This window comes from Stigmatopora nigra, chromosome 4, assembly GCF_051989575.1.
Source record: "Stigmatopora nigra isolate UIUO_SnigA chromosome 4, RoL_Snig_1.1, whole genome shotgun sequence".
Classification (NCBI taxonomy): Eukaryota; Metazoa; Chordata; class Actinopteri; order Syngnathiformes; family Syngnathidae; genus Stigmatopora; species Stigmatopora nigra.
In genome coordinates, this window is record NC_135511.1 from 17,526,765 (window position 1) to 17,547,328 (window position 20,564).

The window sequence follows — 20,564 nt, forward strand, 5'->3', positions numbered from 1 at the left end:
GAGTGCCGACTTTCTGCTTTAGGATCAAATTAAAATAAAAAGTATAGATGTATATTAAATTTCCTGATTTTCCCCCTTTTAAATCAATAATTGTCATTTTTTAATCAATTTTTTCTGTGTTTTTAGTTCAAAATTTATTTTGTAAAATCTAAAAATATAGTTAAAAAAAGCTAAAATAAACATTGTTTTAGATCTATAAAAAAACGGAATATTTAGGGCTTTTAATCTAGTTAATTTAATCCATTTATAAAATAAAAAATCTAAATATTATATCTAAAATAGTCCGTCCGGCCCACGTGAAATCAAGTTGACGTTAAAGCCTTGGGTTTGAACATGTCCAAAAGATATAAAATAATTTAATATACCCGGGAATATTAAACGGCAAAATACGGTACAAGTGTCAATTTATTTAATAACCAGACAATCAAGTAATTAAAAAAGCAACAATTGATCCAATTTACGTCATCTTTCTCACCAAATAACAGACCAATTTGCATATTTACTTGCAAAAAAATTCATTGAAAAATAAATGGATATCAATTGTTGCATAGTGGCATAGCCGTCCCTAATCAATCGTCCCCACGAGTGTCCGAGTGACACGACGAGTGACGTAAAAGACGCAAACAATGCGTAAAAACAGACAAGGAGAGGGTGGGCTTTTTTGTGCGCCGCTCAGATAGTCTCGGCAAAAAAAAAAAAAAAAAAAAAAAGGAGTTGCTCCTCACACACCGACACCCCCGCACACGCGTACGCTTCATCGTGTCGGTGGGCGCCGCGAGCATCCCCCCCCTGGGGGGTCGGTCTGTGGGAGTCGGAAAGGAAGAAGCGCGAGTGCGCGCACGTCCAACAAGTGGCTCTCCCGCCGCCGCGCTCAAGCACCCTGCCGCAGCGTGTGCGCGCTGCCGCCGCCGCACGCACGCACGCACCGTGGACTTTTCGCCGTTATTCTTCTTCCCGATGAATGGAAGTGAGCGAGGCCAGATCTTGCCCCGTTCCCGGCCCATGGACTCGTCGCCGACGCCGCTGATGCGCTCCCCCGGTGGTCGCCGAGACGAGACGGGTTCCCTCCGTCGTTAAGGTTGCCAGGTAGCGCCTCTACCCTCCCTCCCTCCCGTCCTTTTCTACCTGGAATCGTCGGGAAGAGGGTCGCAATCATGCCTATGCACCCGGTTACCTCCACGCTTATGTACCGGGGGATGTGTACCATCCCGGATATTCTCTCCTATAGCGCCCCCGTGAACCTGCCTGAAGATGAAGTGGAAGGTGAGATGTTGTGTTGTGTTACCCACGTTTTGTTTGGTGTTTGTGGTGTTGGTGGTGGTGGTTCAAGAGAGGACATTAGGTTATGTCTGTGGATTTGGATTTATTTGTAGGCCTCAAGAGTGGAATTGGGATTTTCATGTTTGGGTAAAGCAACTTAAAGCTATTTTGGGGGTTATTTTCAGATGGAGTTTGAACTTTTTATAGTAAAGTATATATGGGTTTGGGTATATTGTGAGTTGTGCGTCTAGAGTGCAGTACCATAATGTGCCATTACATGCCGGGCAGTATTGAGCTATAGAGGATGAAATGCAGCATAATTAAATCCAAGAAAAAGTCAATTGGACTGTTGATGTTGATTGTCATTATCGTTTAAGCAGCTTTAATTTTGCACAGTGATTTTTTAACTTTGTTAAAATATGGTCAAGTTAAAAATGAGAGTAAACTTCTAATTTAATTAATTTTTTTGATTTTTTTAATATAGGACAGCATATATTAAATAAATAAACATATCTATATTCAGGTTAATAAACATGTACAGTCATAGTTGGTAGTTGTGTGAGGACTGTGGAACGAATTACAGAATTTATATATAAAGTACACCTCTGCTTACGAATTTTTCAAGTGACGAAAAAAGTTCTGTAATTAATCAATGAATTACTGTATATGTAAATATGTAAGATTGTATCTGGCGGCTAACTTACATCTTTTTTCCCTTGTGTAGGTTGACGATAAAAGATGACACACACTAGACACACAGATGCCTACGTAGCATAGTTTTAGACAGTGTTGTGATCGTAATTTTTTTAGTCTAGTCAGGCTTTTAAGATGATTGGCCAAGAGGTTCAGAGACGGGAGTTCACATATGCTAATGTATGTTGAGTTACAGGTATGAAGAAAGGAGGTGCTATGGCTAATTTAGCATTGTTTTTGAAGGGAACTACACAGTCACCTCTAGAGCCAGCCCTTGTTGATGTATTAGAATATTTTTGGCCAAAATCTTGCAGTGGAGAAGCTTTTTATTGGAAGATTTTGTAAACTAAGGTAACATCTGCATACTTTAGCTTTACTTTGTTATTATAGTTTGCTTGTTTTGGTGGTTTAGCCTGATCAAAACTTAATATTGACGTTTTTTGGCAGACTCTATGACCTCTAGTGGGCAGTAGAGTTTAGATAAAGTAAACAGTTATTGGAACAATTCATTTTTGGGCTGCGTGAGTTGCTCCTTTTGGGATGCATTTTGCGAGGGTAACATTGTCACTTACTGCAGCATCGGGATACTTGGCAGCCATGCACATTTAACAGCGGCGGCCATGTTAGTGATCCCCTGCGAGGACGCTGTAAGAGCTAGTTAGCGCAAAAATTATGCCACATAAGAATCTCATTGACTTTTAGAAGGTAAACTTTGACCAATCCCCAATTTGTAGGTCAACGTTATTTATCATTATGTCGCAATGGTTAGCGATTTTGGTCATTTTTTTCTTATCACTTGTTGCTAGGTAGAATTACTCAGGTGCAATCAGGTGGTTGGCCAATTTTTGAAGTTTTGGTTTCTGTTCAAAATTTGTTGGGTACATTTTGAGTGCAAATGTTAGCCTTTTTGTGATTGGTTGCCATAAAATGGCACTTTTTATTGGCCATTTGCTTATTTGGTTTTATATATAATGTATTTTTAGATCTTGTAGAAAACCATAACAGTCTTGTTACACACTTCTGGGAAGATTTGTTTTATGGCTCTATTGTTTTAGTAGCTGCTTGTGGCCAGGAAAAAAAATAATAAAAAAATCGACTCCCACATTTTGATCCACATGAAAAATTAAAGGAGATTTTATTGGAAACTATTGTTCTGAAATCTACACATTTATAAATACACTTGTTGGTAAATTTATGGGGTTCTATCACTGACTATATGATGTCCAATCATTGGTTATGTTAAATATTTTAGTTACTGAATGTGAGGCAGATTTCATTGAAAAAATTATTGATGGTCACACATTTTTTCTCAATGACAGTTAGAAAATAACACAAATTTTCTCCTTAATGGAACTTTTCTACAGAACATCAAAAACCACATTACAACCTCTCATTCATCAAATCAAATCAACAAGTCACCTGCGTCCAATCCGGATCACAACAAATTCAATCTTGTTCCAAAATAGCTTTTATCGGCTAGACTGAAAAACCAATAAGAACTAAGAACCCTGACAAGCACTTCCTCTTTTGCGACCAATCCTAGCCTGCTGTCAATCAATTGAGTGACGGACGGATGGCAGCCGGCTTTCTCGCCACCGTCGCTCTTTTCCCTGGGGGAGCTACGTCGAAAACTAAAATTGTACGTTGTGTGTAAGTGTATGTGTGTGTATATGTGTATATGTGTGTATATGTGTGTATATGTGTGTATATGTGTGAATATGTGTATTTGTGTGTTGTATATGTGTGTATATGTGTATATGTGTTTATATGTGTGTATATATGTGTATATGTGTGTATGTGTGTATATGTGTGTATATGGTTGTGTATGTGTGTATATGTGTGTATATGTGTGTATATGTGTGTATATGTGTGTATATGTGTGTATATGTGTATATGTGTGTGTATATGTGTGTATATGTGTGTATGTGTGTGTATGTGTGTATATGTGTGTAAATGTGTGTATATGTGTGTATATGTGTGTATATGTGTGTACATGTGTGTATATGTGTGTATATGTGTATATGTGTGTGTATGTGTGGGGCAGCAGGAGTTGATTTTCAATTACTTGCGTGGCGGCCACACGAGGGGCTGGTGACATGACAATTGGAACTTTTGCTGCGATATTAATGTTAGTGTGTGTGTAAGAATGTGTGTGTGTGTGTGTTTGTGTGTGTGTGTTTGTGTGTGTGTGTTTGTGTGTGTGTGTGTGTGTTTGTGTATTTTCGAATGAAAAACATGACATGCACGGATTGGATTTTCAATTATCATTGGTGCAATGGCAATGAAGTGCTTTAGAGTGTTTTTCATTGTGTGTGTGTGTGTGTGTGTGTGTGTCTGTGTGTGTGTGTGTGTGTGTCGTGGTGTGTATAAGGGATATGATCTGAGTGTGCGTCCGAGTCACCTGATTTGGAATCCTGATGTGTTAGTGAGGAAAATTACTGTTGTTTTTTTATTGCAAATTAGTGGTGAAGTACCCAAAATAATACGTTACAGCAAGGGTGTCAGACTCAGGTTGGTTCGCGAGCTGCTTTAATGTCAAGTTGATTTTATGTGGGCCATTTTAGATATAATGTTTAGATTTTTTTTAATAAATGGATTAAAAGAACTGGATTAAATACCCTAAATATTATTTTTTTATAGATCTAAAACAATGCTTATTTTAGCTTTGTTATATTTATTTTTAGATTTTACAAAAAGACTTTTGAACTAAAAACACAAAAGAATTGTTAAAAAATGACAATTTTTGATTTAAAAGTGGAAAATCCGGAAATGTAATATACATCTATACTCTTCATTTTAATTTGATCCTAAAACATAAAGTCAGCACTCATAATTTACTTTCCCGGGCCACACAAAATGATGCGGCGGACCAGATTCGGCCCCCGGGATGCCACTTTGACACACGTGCATTACACTGACATGTTTGAGCTAGACTAGTCGGTATTGTTACAGGGTTCAGTATGCCCTCGTGTGAATGTGTATGTGTATGTGTGTGTGTGTGTGTGTGTGTGTGTGGAGGGGGCGGTAGTATGCGCCTTAATGTACCTTGATGAGAGTGCTATAAGCCAAGTCCATATTCTCCATTTCACTCACCTCCTACACTTGAGGGATGAAAGAACATAGATGGTCAAATTACTGGCGTTGGATAAAGATAGCAACAAAGGCGCATGCACACGCTCAGGAACACACACCAGGTGGAATGAAGTGGGTAGCCCATTTCCACCATGCCTAACAGCAGCCCTGCGACATCAATCAGTCCCTCTGCTCATATTAAAACCCGTGTGTTGGTGGTGTAAGTTGAGTGTCAGCCACACACTGTAAACACTAAGGTACCATCAGCCAATGAACAGGATTCTGTACCAATGATGGCAGATGTTTAATTTATAAAAATTGCAAGGAAATGGCAGTGAATGATTATGCTCTAGTGCACAGGTGTCAAAGTGGCGGCCCGGGGGCCAAATCTGGCCCTCCGCATCATTTTTTGTGGTCTGGGGAAGTAAATTATGAGCGCCGACTTTGTGTTTTAGAATCAAATTTAAATGAAGAGTATAGATTAGATTAAATTTACTGATTTTCCCCCTTTTAAATCAATAATTGTCATTTTTAGTCAATTTTTCTGTGTTTTTAGTTCAAAAATAATTTTGTAAAATCTAAAAATATATTTTAAAAAAGCTAAAATAAACATTTTTTTTAAATCTATAAAAAAAACTGAATATTCAGGGATTTTAATCCAGTTCTTTTAATCCATTTATTTAAAAAAATCTATAGTATAGATGTATATTAAATTTCCTGATTTGCCCTCTTTTTAAATCAATAATTGCTATTTTTAATCCATTTTTTCTGTGTTTTTAGTTCAAAAATCATTTTGTAAAATCCTAAAAAACCTAAAATAGACATCATTTTAGATCTATAAAAAAACTGAATATTCAGAGCCTTTTAATCCAGTTAATTTGATCCATTTATAAAAAGAATATCTAAAAATTATATCTAAAATGGTCCAGCCCACATGAAATCAAGTTCCTTCCCCGCAATTAGTTTTACGACTAATAACTCACTAGCGCCCCCCTTAATTTTCCAACTGATTGGCTTGGCCATCTTGAATGTTTTCAGTTCACTCCTACAAGAGCAAAAACATTGACTCACAGTTGCTTAGGCCGCGAGTTGGAAGGAAACACGGCATTTTGAATCCAAATCAAGGCTATTTAAAGGAAGCCGTGGTCCAAACTGAAAAGGATAGTGGAAAGTAGGCGTGGCCTACATGGTGGGGATCGTTTAGCAGCTTCAACACACCACATCGGTATCTTGAAACGTCTTTTCTAAAAATAGCAGAGCTTTGCTGCTATGTTGTGATTTCCTAGAAATATTGTAGAAGTGAGTAAAGTTGTTTTGTGAAAATCTGCTTCCTACTTCATCACATCGAAATATAAAAATGATATTTTTCGCGTTAGCATGGCGAACAGGTGGTTAGCACGTCTGCCTCACAGTTTGCTTGTGTGGGTTTTCTCTGGGTGTCCCTTCAAATCTCAAAAATACACATGGTAGCCTCAATATTTACGCTAAATTGTCCCTATTTTTAAATGTGATTGTGAATGATTGTTAGTCTCATTTTGCTCTGCAATTGGTTGGCTACCAGATAGACTCCGTCACCCCCCATAACCCCCGTGGGGATAAACGGTATGAAAAATGAAAGACTGAAACTATAATTTTCTCGCATATACACTGTATTTGTTGCAAAAAAATGTATGACTGAATCAAGGGTACGGCTTATATGCGCATAAATTAGACTTGACATGCACAAAACTGCCCAGGTGACGAGAACGAAATGATATGATGCAAAAAAAAATATTTTGACGTCTATGAATGAAATCTAAGAAACAAATTAACTGTTTCTTGCATAAAACGTGAAAGACTCGCATTGTCGATCTTTTGATTCATAAAGTGTATCAGAAATACCACGTTTGATGATTTTTCAAAGATTTGCCCTTCAAAGTAAGACATTTTTACTCCCTATTAAAAAAAACATGAATATGGAGGTGAAAATTGTGAATCAGTGGACGTCTTATACGAGAAAAATTGTAAAATTCAACGATTTTAAGGCAATTTTAAGGGTATGGCTTATACGTGGATGCGGCTAATATACGAGAAAATACTGTTGTTCATAGTAAACAAAAATTCAGGGTCATAGAAGCCCATTTTTTTCTGAATATGGAGCTGAAAATTGTGAATCAGTGGACGTCTTATACGAGAAAAATTGTAAAATTCAACGATTTTAAGGCAATTTTAAGGGTAAGGCTTATACGTGGATGCGACTTATATACGAGAAAATACTGTTGTTCATAGTAACCAAGAATTCAGGGTCATAGGAGTACATTTTCTTCACCCTTCTCCCTCTCTACTGAAATTATTAAACGGTGTGAAAAAGCTCAACTTGACACCCGGACGTGAGAGGGTGATGATGAGATGCTCGGTAGGGGTCGGCTGTCCTAACCTTTGCCTGAATAAAATGGCGACATTAGAAAATAGGGAGCCTTTGAATTCTTAACATTTTGGAAAATATTAATAAACTGCACAAATTCTGTGGGTTGTTTTGATTTTTATCAAAAACTTTTGTTAGGCTCATGGACTATGGATTTATATTTTTAAGTGAATTAGCCTCAGGGACGAAGACAAAGCACCTGTCAAGTTGCTAAACATCAAGTCGCCATTTCCGTCATGAGAGATGGTCTTTAATTAAATTGCTAATGACGCGAGACAAATCGGGAAAGGTGAAGCGCTTTTTTTGTTATGGATAAATTTGTTTTTTTCCGGTAATAAGTAACCGGTTCATCGTTATGTTTCCGTTAAATGACAAATGGCTGCATTAGGTATGAAAGGCTTTATATGTTGAAGTACTTTTGGGTCCTTTTTGAAAGTAAATTGTATTTGATGGTTGGAAAAATGTTTGTTTTGCTTTGAATGTTGGATTATTTTGTATTTGATGTTTTAGAACAATTGGGTCGACTTGATTTTAGGATTTTAGATATAATATTTAGATTTTTTTTGTTAGATTTTTTTTTGATAAATGGATTAAAAGAACTGGATTAAAAGCCCTGAATATTCCGTTTTTTATAGATCTAAAACAATGTTTTTTTTAGATTTTTTTAAATATATTTTTAGACTTTACAAAATGATTTTTGAACTAAAAACACAGAAAAAAATGATTAAAAAATAACAATTATTCATTTAAAACCCATGAATATTCCGTTTTTGTAGATCTAAAACGATGTTTATTTGAGCTTTTTTTTAGATATTTTTAGATTTTACAAAAAGATTTTTGAACTAAAAACACAGACAAAAAATATTAAAAAATGACAATTATTCATTTAAAAGCCCTGAATATTCCGTTTTTATAGATCTAAAACAATGTTAATTTTAGCTTTTTTTAAATATATTATTAGATTTTACAAAATAATTTACTAACTAAAAACCCAGAAAAAATGGTTTAAAAATGACAATTATTGATTTAAAAGGGGGAAATCAGGAAATTTAATATACATCTTTAATCTTAAATTTAATTTGAACCTAAAACAGAAAGTCGGGACTCATGATTTACTTTCCCGGGCCACACAAAAGTATGCGTCGGGCCAGATTTGGCCCCCGGGCCGCCACTTTGACACCAGTTTTAAAAAAAATAGACGCGCCTTGAAAAAGCTTCTGCCGTGATGTACTTGTGAAACGACAAATGGGACAGGATTGATGGCTAGGGCGGTTATTGACGCTAACGATCTGCGGATTTTTTCACTGAGACGTCTCATGATGAAATTTAGCAAGTGAGTGGAGGTGGTGGGGGTTGGGGGGGGGGGGGGGGGTTGGGGGGGGGGGTGGATCAATGACGGAGAGACAGAAGCTGAGAAATGAGCTGAGAAAACTCCGACCTTTGCGCCGATTTCAATCACTGGAGGTGAGGAAGATTTAAGAGGAGGAAGTTGCTACCGGAGGGGAGGGATTTTGGTTTTCCTGCTTTTTCCTTCATCGTTTTGGCTTTGACAATTTCAGACCACACTTTTCTGTCAACAAAAGAATCGTCAGTAAAGCTAATGTAGGCTTTTATAGAAGGCTTTGTTCACCATCTATGTTAAGAATACCCACAATGACTTTTTGTCTAAATCAAGGGTGTCGGGCCGCTTTAACGTCAACATGATTTCATGTGGGCTGGACTATTTTAGATATAATATTTATTTATTTTTTTAAATGGATTATAAGAACTGGATCAAAATTCTTGGATATTCAGTTTTTTATAGATCTAAAACAATGTTTATTTTAGCTTTTTATATATATTTTTTGATTTTACATTGTGATTTTTGAACTAAAAGTTTACAAAAACAAATTGAACTAAAAACAAAGAAAATATGGATAAAAAAAATAGCAATTATCAATTTGAGTTTTTTTCTGAATAAGAGAAAATATTTTATTCGATTTCAAAAGGAAACACAACTTTTATTCTTTATTAAAGTGGAAAACTGAAAATATTTGTATATATTTTTATATTTTACCAAAAGAGTTTTGATCTAAAAACACAATGAAAAAAATGGATTAAAAAATAGGAATTATCGATTTAAAAGGGAGAAAATAAGGAAATATAATATACCCGTCATTTTAATTTGATCCTAAAACAGAAAGTCAGCACTCATGATTGACTTTCCCGGGCCGCACAAAATGATGTGACGGACCAGATTTGGCCCCCGGGCCGCTACTTTGACACCTGTAGTCTAAATGATGGAGACTTACAAAAAAGGGGACTACAATTTGTAGCTAAGCGAAGTCCAATGGGTCAAAACCTGTAAAATGGTCCTTTTAGGCCTACTCTGACTATTTCCAGGTCGTCCATTCTTGGATGTGTCTTTGACATGAACAACACTCCCAAGAATAATTTTTGTGGGAAAAACCAGCAAGCCTAATCTGTCTTAGTGCAGCTACGGGCCGCCATGTTTGAATATGAGCAGAAGCCGCCGCTAACAAGCCTCCCGAGTATCGCCTCATAGCACCAAAAAAAAAAAAAAAAAAGGATTAACACATTTAGATGTAGTGAACCAGCAAGAACCTTTGGGACAGACGAAAAAAAGTCCAAGAAGAAAATCTGCCTGCCTCCAAATTTTTGCTTGGTTTATAATCTTGATTTAGTTTTATTTAAGTTTAGGGTTAGCGTTTAAGTCGTGTCTTTTGAATTCATTCTTTGATAGGTGGATAGGAGAATGTATTTTGATTATAATTGTGGCTAAGGGACTTGAGTTGAGGTTAGGTACTGTAGTTTTTTGCAAAAATGGCGTATTTGTCATTAAAAAAGATGGCTGAATTGAGGGTACGGCTTATATGCGCATAAATTAGACTTGACATGCATAAAACTGCAAAATGACAAAGACGAAATGCCATAACACAAGAAAATGCGGCCCATATGGTGATTTATTTCAAAATATTGAAAAGAAAAACCGATAAAAAAATGTATTTTGACATCTATGAATGAAAAAAAGCTATCTTGCATAAAACGAGGAAAAAATTCACTTACTTGTGCCTTCCTAGTTGTACTGCTCACATGACTTACTTTTTTGAATATGTCTACATAAAGGCAACACCCTTAAGAAATGTGTAATCCAGCAATTGATTCATAGTTACTCAGAAATACCATGTTTGATGATTTTTTTTTACATTTTCCCTTCAAAGTAACACTCCCTATTAAAACCATGAATATGGAGATGAAAATTGTGAATCAAGGGCCGGCTTATATGAGGGAAATTGGAAAATTCAACGATTTTAAGGCAATTTTTAAGGGTGCGACTTATACGCAAATGCGGCTTATATGTGAGAAAATACAGTAATTATGGGTTTTTAGCACCTCCTCCATTTAAAAATACACTTTAATAATAGTTATGTTCCTTCTGAGGTAGCAGACATGAAAATAAAAGGTGTAAAAATGTGCTACTGGGAAAAGTAATTAAAGATTAAAGTAGTGTTCACGTCCTTAATGTACCACGAACATAATTTTTTTTGTACACTAATTAAATGATTGAATCTTGTCCAAGAGTATTCAAAAAGAAATTCTCAAGATTGAAACAGAGCCATAACTGTTGAAATTGAGCACCTGACAGACTAATATCAGAGATTGTCATGTATTAAAAATCCTTTATCATCTGAATATAATAAAATATTACAACTTTGTTGATTATGTGCTTTCCCTTGTCATTTTCAACGACTCTTTTTTTGTCATTCGGTCAAAGGAGTCATCAATTCATTTTTAATCACTTTAATTTAGTACAATTCAATTAGATTCAATTCATAAAATATGACTAACAAAAATAACAAAAGTCAAAATAATAAAATAGTACTTACCATCTGGTCCATTTCCTTCTATGTGTTTTGAATCCATTCGGCTCACTTCAATGAATCACTTTTGGGGAGTGACTCTTTCTTCCTATCCACAACAACAAAATAGGATTAATAAAGAGTTTTGAGATTGTTTTGAATTTTTTTTAAAAGAAAACAAGTTTTAGGTCAGTAAAGTAAGTCCTGCTAGATGAACAAAGACCTTTAGGTATGGAAATTGGTTTAAAAATAAGATTTCAAGTAGGGTTAAGATTACAATTTGAAGATTCAGCTCTGATGTTGGAGTTCAAAGTTGGTTTTTGGGTGAAATATTACACTTTCTCTTAAGTGTTCATGTGCCCAGTTTTTGGAGAGTATCCAGGGTTGCAAAATGTAAGATAAAAAGGTTTCAAATGGGTTTTCAAGTTGTGTTAAGAGTTTCAAAGAAGCATTTCAAGGGTTTGCTTGTTTGAAATTAGCCTTGAAAATTCAGCTATGACATTGAAATGGGATAATTACAAACAATCAATCGTTTGCTCTTATTTTTAGAGATCCGCGAGGCGTTCAAAGTGTTCGACCGCGATGGGAACGGATTCATCTCCAAACAGGAATTGGGCATGGCCATGCGCTCCCTGGGGTACATGCCCAATGAGGTCGAGCTTGAGGTCATCATACAGAGGCTCGACATGGACGGTAACAAGCACACACAAAAAGCCATTTTAGATATAATATTTAGATTTTTTTTTTTATAAATGGATTAAATGAACTGGATTAAAGTCCCTGAATATTCAGTTTTTTATAGATCCAAAACAATGTTTATTTTAGCATTTTTTAATATATTTTTTAGATTTTACAAAATGTTTTTTGAACAAAAAAAAACAGACAATACTAGATATTTTATTATTATAAATGGATTAAATGAACTGGATTAAACGCCCTGAATATTCAGTTTTTTTTATAGATCTAAAACAATGTTTATTTTAGCATTTTTTAAATATATTTTTTAGATTTTACAAAATGATTTTTGAACTAAAAACACAGAAAAAATGGATTAAAAAATGACAATTATTGATTTAAAAAGGAGAAAAATCAGGAAATTTAATATACATCTATACTCTTTTAAAATATGCTCTAAAGATACATTTTAGTGAAGTATTTTTTAAAAGCCTGTCAAACTTTTGCCTGAAAAACACTTTCAGTTTGAAAAAAAAATGTAGTAGCGTAGTAAAGTAGCATAGTAAAGTATTGTGATAGGCATCCATTTTTTTTTATTTGGGGTGTGTTTGTTCCTCAGGTGACGGGCAGGTGGACTTTGAGGAGTTTGTCACTCTGCTCGGACCAAAGCTGACGGCGGCCTCCATGCCGGACAAGTTCAATGGAACCGACTTTGACTCGGTTTTCTGGAAGGTAAAAGGTTTTGCCCTTAAAAATTACCACTTCGATCTAGTTATGTGGTTGGTTGTTGTTGTTCGGTAAAAAGTAAAATTATAATCACCAAAAACATGAAATGAATGAAAAATGTCATTATTGACGCAAAAGTGGCGGCTCGGTGGATCAGTGGGTTGCGCCATCAGCCTTAGTTCTAGGGTCGAGGGTTCAAACCCGGGTCAGTTCTTTACTGTGTGGAGTTTGCATGAAAATATTCCTATTCATATTTAATGAACGTATATCTAAATATGTAAGATTGTAGCCGAGGATCTTTTAGTGGATATGATTTTTGTTGTCCTGCATCTCATAGACTATTTTAGATATAATATTTAGATTTTTTTTATAAATGGATTAAAAGAACTGGATTAAAAGCCCTGAATATTCTTTTTTTTTATAATCTAAAACAATGTTTATTTTATCTTTATTTAAATATATTTTTAGATTTTACAAAATACTTTTTGAATTTAAAAACACAGAAAAATTGATTAAGAAATGACAATTATTGATTTAAAAGGGGGAAAATCAGGAAACTTAATATACATCTATACTCTTCATTTGAATTTGATCCTAAAACAGAAAGTTGGTACTCATGATAGACTTTCCCGGACCACACAAAATGATGCGGCGAACCAGATTTGGCCCCCGGACCGCCACTTTGACACATGAAAATACAATTTCAATGAAAAATGTTCTATTACTGTCAAAAAAAATCCCAAAAAAGTTTATTTTTCATGAAAACAAGTTTGACATTAGTCAGATATGGACAATTTGTGCACTAGTGCGACATGCAAAAACTGACGGTGGAGGAGCTGAAACGTCTTCTTTACGACACCTTCTGCGACCACCTGACCATGAAGGACATCGAGAACATCATCATGACCGAGGAGAACCACATCGACAACCCCGACGACTGCCAACTGGACATCGACAGTAAACCATGGTCCCGTTTCAACTTCCATTTCCCCCCTAAAATTTCGTCCTTCTCCGTGTCTACTTTTCAGGTTCCAGCCCAACGCAGCAGGTCAAGCAGACGTGCGTGCGCAAGAGCCTGATCTGCGCCTTCGCCATCGCCTTCATCATCAGCGTAATGCTGATCGCCGCCAATCAGGTGCTGCGTAGCGGCATGAAGTAGTGGACACACACACACACGTGCGAGAAATGTGAACAATATTTTTACCAGGAGCTGCTGTACAAAGACAAGCGGACCACATATCACTCCAACTCGTTGTCGTCGTCCGTGCGAGTCGTGACGTGTGCGTGTACGGTACATCATTGCGATTGGTGGAAATTCTAGAGCAAGGGTGTCCAAACATGCCCACAAAAAAAAAATCCTACATCATGTTGCATTTGACAGTTTTAACTCTCAATGGGGTGCCTGTCCATTATTTCGTTTATGATCATTATTATTACGTTTTACATTATTAACCTTATGTAGTAGAGCTGGGCGATGACAAACATCGTTATCATGATAAAAAAAAGTCAGTACATATTAATATGTATCACAATAACTGTTACATCATTTTTCTTTCAAAATTCAAAAAGTTCAAACTTCCATTAAGAAGTACATAAATTATTTTCCTCATTTATTTATGAGTTTGAGTTTGATTTCTTTAATAATGGAGAGCAAATATTAATTAAAATATTCATATTGATATTTAATGAACATATTTCTAAATATGTAAGATCAAATGTGTTGTCCTACATCTCATAATGCTCATTTTATTGTATTTTTGCATTCATGATCCATGTTAAGCTCTCATGCTACTATGCTAAAAACACATTTCCTCTTCTCCTGAGCATTGGTCTGAAACTAGCGTTCATCTTGCAACAGCGCCCCCTCCATCTGTGACGGCCAGGTGTTGTAACTGCAGTTAAATTCATAATTATTATTATTGTTGAGAAAACTTATTCCACGCTTATAATCATTATTATTTTATCGCCCAGCTCTATTAAGAAAAAAAAATGTCACTATATTTTACATTTTAAATGCAAAAATTACATATTACCATATCCTTATACCTCAAGATTATTTTCCAACCCTCTTAGAAAAACCTATTTGAACACCCTTGTTCTAAAGGAAAAAAAAGTGTCATGTCGAAGTTAGCATTTTAACCTTGATGGTTGCTTAACTTATTGACTGCCACTTGCTGCTGCCATGTTCAAAGAGATTGGACATCCACGGCGGCCAATGAGTTAAAAAATCCAGCATCTGGCAGAAGTGGACAGACAAACTGAGACGACCTCATCTATGCATGACGTGCATGGACTTCAACGACCGTCTTTTTGAATAGCTGCGTTTACATCGTGATCACACCGACTGTGTATTAATGCTAAACTGTGAGCCAGGGTGTGTGTGTGTATGAGTGTGATTGTGTGATTGTGTTTGTGTGTGTGTGCGTAGGAGTGTGAAAAGGAAGGGCTCCTTTACTGTGGACTTGTCACAAATTGGCAAAGGTCAGGGAAAGGTCAGAAATGCGCACAAATGTGTATGTGTGTGTCTGTATGTGTTGCGATGAAGCAATAAACCAAGATGGCGTCCGTTGGCGTTCCAACCAGTCATTTCAAAAAGCACTATTTTCTTTCTTTAAAAAAAAAAAGAATAAAAACCTGAACTATTTTGGCAATACAATGGGGTTGATAAGCCTAAAAAAGTGGCAATAAATCGCAAATACGTCTTTAAATTGGAGCTAATTCAAATTGGCTAAAGCGAGTTTGCATCTGTGCTAACACACGGTAGCATCTGATGAGTAATGCTAATGTGTGCTAACTTTAGCATTGGACACGTCTTTAAATTGGAGCTAATTCAAATTGGCTAAAGCGAGTTTGCATCTGTGCTAACACACGATAGCATGTGATGAGTCATGCTAACGTGTGCTAACTTTAGCATAAGCGTGTACCCCCCAAAAAAGTTTCCGTTTTGCACTTTACAATGTGCTACAGCGCACAATAAAAACAATAAGTGAACGCCAGGATTGTCCCAGACATACTTTGTGATCAATTAGTAATAACCAGTTCATTTACTGCCTTATTAATTTCTTGATACATGTAGAGATGAAAAAAAGAAATGTGTGTGTTGACGGCGTGAAAGTTTTACAAATGTTTACCTGTTTCCAAGTGGACGTAACGTTTTGCTGTCTTATTGGCCGTGTGTTAGCGTTTGACTCCGTGTCTGTGGAACGTGTTGTTCTTTTTCCTCCTGAAAACCAAATAAAACGTTTAACGCCAACACCAAGCAAGTCTCAAAATCTCCGTTTATCGGTGCTAACAAATGCTAGCATGGTCCAATTACAGAAATGAGTTTGTTTGTAGTACTACTATATCTCTACGGAAAAAAATACAGTACCACCTTGAGATAAGAGCCTAATTCGTTCCGGGACTGAGCTCGTATGTCAATTTACTCGTAACTCAAATGAACGTTTCCCATAGGAATGAACTAAAAATAAATTAATTTGTTCTAACCGTCTGAAAAAAGACTAAATACAGGATATAGGATTGGAAAAATATTTGTATTTGTGTTAATTTGCCATCTACTGACAAAGTAACACATAACTAGTGGTTTAATAGTACTAAAATTAGAGAGAGAGACTTTTTGCACGGAAATGCACTCGTAACGGAAACGCACTCATAACGGAAATGACGGGGAAAAAAACTGAAAAAAAAATGCAACGCTTTGCCCAGTACTCGTAGATATCTGTTATACACGAAAGAGATATTGCAAAAAAAAGACAGTGTGCTAAAATCATAAGCAGCCTCATGTCTTGGCCACCTGGCTTACACATATCTCGAAATATGTCTCGTATATAGAGATAATTATTTGCTCGAAATTGTATCTCAATCTGTTCGTATGTCGAGGTACCACTATACCGATCAAACTGAGGCTTTAAGTAACCTTACAAATTGCAAAGTATGCCTTTACACAAAGGTAAATCATCTTATATTTCATCTCGTAATCATATACAATGTTAAGCACACGTTTTTAGTCCAAACAGGGATCAATGCAAAGAAATTTAGTCATTGTTGACGTTTATAAACTTACTTTTTTTGCTCCGCTGTTGGTTTGCAAACAATTCTACCACACTGGTTGTGGACTACAACTTCCTACACGCGTGCACTAAAATGGACCGTTTCAATTTAGTTTTAACTAAGGGGTAAGGGCCAAGACTCACGATATATCAGACGTATCATCTTGCCATTTTAGAGAAATAACTTTAATCATAAAACATGATTATTGTCTTTAAATAAATAAATAAAAATATTAACTATTACTTTACAACGTTTTTTATGGAGGCCCCATTAACTTAACGCTCCAGATAGACCCCTGCCAATTGGTATATCCGGCAGTGCATGCTAGCTAGCTAACAATTGGGGCCAATTCAAATTGTTAACACCTGAGCATATTAGTGTGTTTGTGTTGAATTCAAAGTATACATCAATGTACTTTTCTTACTAATTTCCAAATATTTCACAGCAACCCTCCTCGGACAGTGATGAAATCTACACCCGTCGCAAATTGAAAATGTTTCCTTGCCAATTTGAGGGGACAGCAGGCGAAATTGGTTATAAAATGAGCCCCGATTGACCATATGTCTTCTTTAAGGCAAATTAATGACATCACACTGCAGCACCTTTCCACACTGAGTGGGCCATCCGTGTATTACGGCAATTTAGTTATTTATTTATTTATTTTGAAGGGGGGGGGGGAGTATTTTTTTTTCCTACTTGGTTGCTAATGGAAACAGGATGGATGGAGGCTTATGTGGGTATCCGTGGCCACCCGTTTCCTGCTCGGTGTGCGTTGATCTCGGCTGAAAGCAGACAGCGGTGTGCTGATGCGTAACAAGGAAAATTATTAATATAGAGATGGAAATAGATTGGAAAATGTAGGCCAACGTCGCCGTGACAACACATGGCAGCTTCAGTAAGGGGAGAAAAATGGCGTTCAGTTGTCATGGTGACAGCCAAGCGTGGTTCCGTGAAAATCAATAGATGCAATATATGTAAAAATAAAAAACATGTTAATAACACACCGTTTTATTTTGTGATTTTTGTAAAATGTCTATTTGCTGTGTAAAACTATCCAAAAAGATTGCTACTTGTCTCTCTAAAGTTTGCTTCTAATACGTTTGCATTGCATATTTTTATCCCTGGTTTTACTGCTCTCTGGTGGCACGGAGTACTCAACACATTTGTGCTCTGTATATCTTTAAAAATAGATAACAAAACACAAGTATAAACACAATAATTAACTTTTACAACTACAATAAAACTGTCAAATAATTCTAAAAATAAAAAATAATATAAATAAAACGAAGAATAAAATAGTGCACCAAGCAAGCAATTCAAATAAATAAATTACAATTAAAAAAATTGGATTTAACAAAAAAAAACATTGAAATGGAATAAAATAACCCTTTTTTTACCAATTCAACGGCAGCTGAGGTGTGCAACGGGCGTGACGGCTTGTCGGTACGCCAGGCCGAGGACGGGCGCGCCAACATGTCCGAAGCTTTCTACCTTGGCCATTTGGCGCAGGTTGAAGAGCAGCGTCAACTTTTTGGTCAAGGTACGCAATGCCCGCCCTGCGGCCAGGCACTCTGCCAGTGCGAAGGCCAGGAAGAGGATATGGATGGCGCGTTCCAAGGGAAGGATAGCCAAACCTTCGTCCGTCACGAAAAACAGCAACACGGGCAACTGGATGGCTAACGTTAGCACGCAGAAAAAGGACAGTGCGGGAACCTGCGCAAAAATTCAGTGTGTGATGTCACAACCAGAAAGTGGGCGGTCCCTAATGGGTGGGGAAAAATTATCAAATGCTAAGAAAAAGATTGAGTTGGTTGATTTTTAATAATGCGTAAAGATTTTTGGGAAAAAATAAAGAAAATAGAAATAACTTGATTTACATTATCTTCAAGGTTGCCAAAGTAGCCAAGGTAAAGTCGAAGAATCTCCACAATGGTGACAAGTACGATTCCAGTGATCACAAGAGCCTGGTAGTAGCCTGGAAGGTATGTGAACTGAAGAGAAAACGGATATTTGCAAAGAAAACACGTTTTCCTTTTCACAATAATATTCATCCATTCAAAATGGTGCGTTCAATGGCAGTCAGTTGATAAGAAACCTTAAAAACGCCCTTTAACCTACAAGGAGCTGATTAATGAACTAGAAAGTGCTTCAAAATCTATAGGAAGTCATCCAAAATTTAACAGAAGTTGCCTCTGAGTAATCTAAAATGGAATTGGGTGAAAAAATGAGCATTGACAAATCCATATTGATTAAGTTGAGATATTTGGTGTTCAGTCAGAGGACTGGTTTGGTCATAAATTGTTTTTTACGGGTTACATTATTTTTTTGAAGGGTTTTCTTTGGTCTAAAAAATATGGGTATGGAAGGACTAAGAAAAATGCAGTTCGGAAGTAAAAATAAATAAAATTTATACATATATATGAATAATCAGAATGATTTGGTTAAGATATATGGTGTTCAGTCAAATGACTGGTTTGATTTTGTTTGACGATTGGAATGGGTTGATATCGGCAAAAGATATCTTTGAAAAAAATGGGATTATATGTTGAAAAAATTATAAATCAGCAATATTGGACATCCCTAATTTAAAGATAAGCGCTTCGCCGCATGGGTTCGTTGCCTAGATACGGTAAAGAGGAAAATATTGACCTTGACTTCCAGCATGCAGACGGAAGAAAGGCACCACAAGGGAAGATAGAAGACGTTGAAGTAGATCAACATCTGCAGAGGGAGGTCGCACGACACTTGGCTGGCCACTGATGGGATACATTTAGATGCATGTCAACTTTGGTTTTTTTTCCCCTCTAAAAGTTTTGTATCATTGATAAACATTGAATTCAGCAACATGTTCAGAAATTTGACAAATAAACTTTTGTTTCAAATGATATTTGTAGCATTTATAAACATTATCTGTATAAAAAAGAATGGAAATGTGACAATTAAAGTTTTTTTTCTAATAATATTTGCATTATACCTTAGTCATACATTAGCTTTTGGAAATTTGACTAGTATTTTTGTCGTTATTTTTTGCTGAAAATATTTGTATCATACATAGAGCAGAGTAGTACAACTACCCATGAGAAATTTCAAAGTAAAGTCGGTAGAACAGATAAAAATGAAGACCAACCTGACCGTGAAGGTGAAAGGTCACAGCGTTCGTGGCGTAACGCTGACGTCGTCGCCGCGTGGTCCGGTCCAACGGCGCCGTTGTCGTCGGGAACGGCCGAGTAGAAGACGGGCATGACGAACGGCTTGGCTGGAGAGTCGGCATTTGCGTGCGGGCAGACGTAGACGTCTATGCGGGAGGCTAATGAGATTATTTAAAGGGGAGGGTAGGAGGCTGGAGGATTAGTCGCAATCCACAATAACAGTTTGAATGTCAACAACTTTGAGACAAACACAAATAATTGATCATGGATGCAAAAAAGCAGATAAAAGGCTATTGATAAGAGGAAAGAAAAGGAATTCTGTTAAGAAAATAAAGTCAGATTGGCAAAATTATGTATTTTCAGGACTATAAGGCGCACTTAAAAGTCTTAAATTGTCTACAAAATAGACAGTGAGCCTTATAATCCAGTGTGCTTTATATATGGGGAAAAAAATGAAAATGTGTCATTCGTTGAGGGTGCGCCTTTAAATGTGGTGCGCCTTATAGTCGTGAAAATACGGTATACATTTTTTTTAGATGAAAAAGAGTACAAAATGGGTCACCAAAGAAAAATATAGGGACAAAATTTGGTCTCTAAAGTCAGAGTTTTTAGAAGATTGAATTAAGAAATGTTGACTTTAAAAGTACATTTCCTACTTTGATTTAAAAAATTCAG

At 36.3% G+C, this 20,564-nt stretch overlaps 2 protein-coding genes across 2 annotated transcripts; one reads left to right on the forward strand and one right to left on the reverse strand.

The window, feature by feature from the left end:
* The first annotated feature begins 722 nt into the window (after positions 1-722).
* Positions 723-15,932, forward strand: cabp7a (calcium binding protein 7a). The gene is made up of 5 exons (XM_077715894.1): positions 723-1,263; positions 11,839-11,982; positions 12,584-12,696; positions 13,497-13,647; positions 13,719-15,932. The coding sequence occupies exons 1-5, from the start codon at positions 1,155-1,157 to the stop codon at positions 13,847-13,849; spliced, it is 648 nt and encodes a 215-aa protein (XP_077572020.1). The 5' UTR covers positions 723-1,154; the 3' UTR covers positions 13,850-15,932.
* LOC144195970 (transmembrane protein 17A) lies at positions 15,633-20,404 on the reverse strand. Its single transcript, XM_077715895.1, has 5 exons — positions 19,868-20,404; positions 19,390-19,496; positions 18,618-18,731; positions 18,138-18,453; positions 15,633-15,913 (listed from the first exon to the last, which is right to left on the reverse strand). Exons 1-4 carry the CDS (start codon positions 19,980-19,982, stop codon positions 18,142-18,144), a joined length of 648 nt encoding a protein of 215 aa, XP_077572021.1. The 5' UTR covers positions 19,983-20,404; the 3' UTR covers positions 15,633-15,913; positions 18,138-18,141.
* Positions 20,405-20,564: the final 160 nt, after the last annotated feature.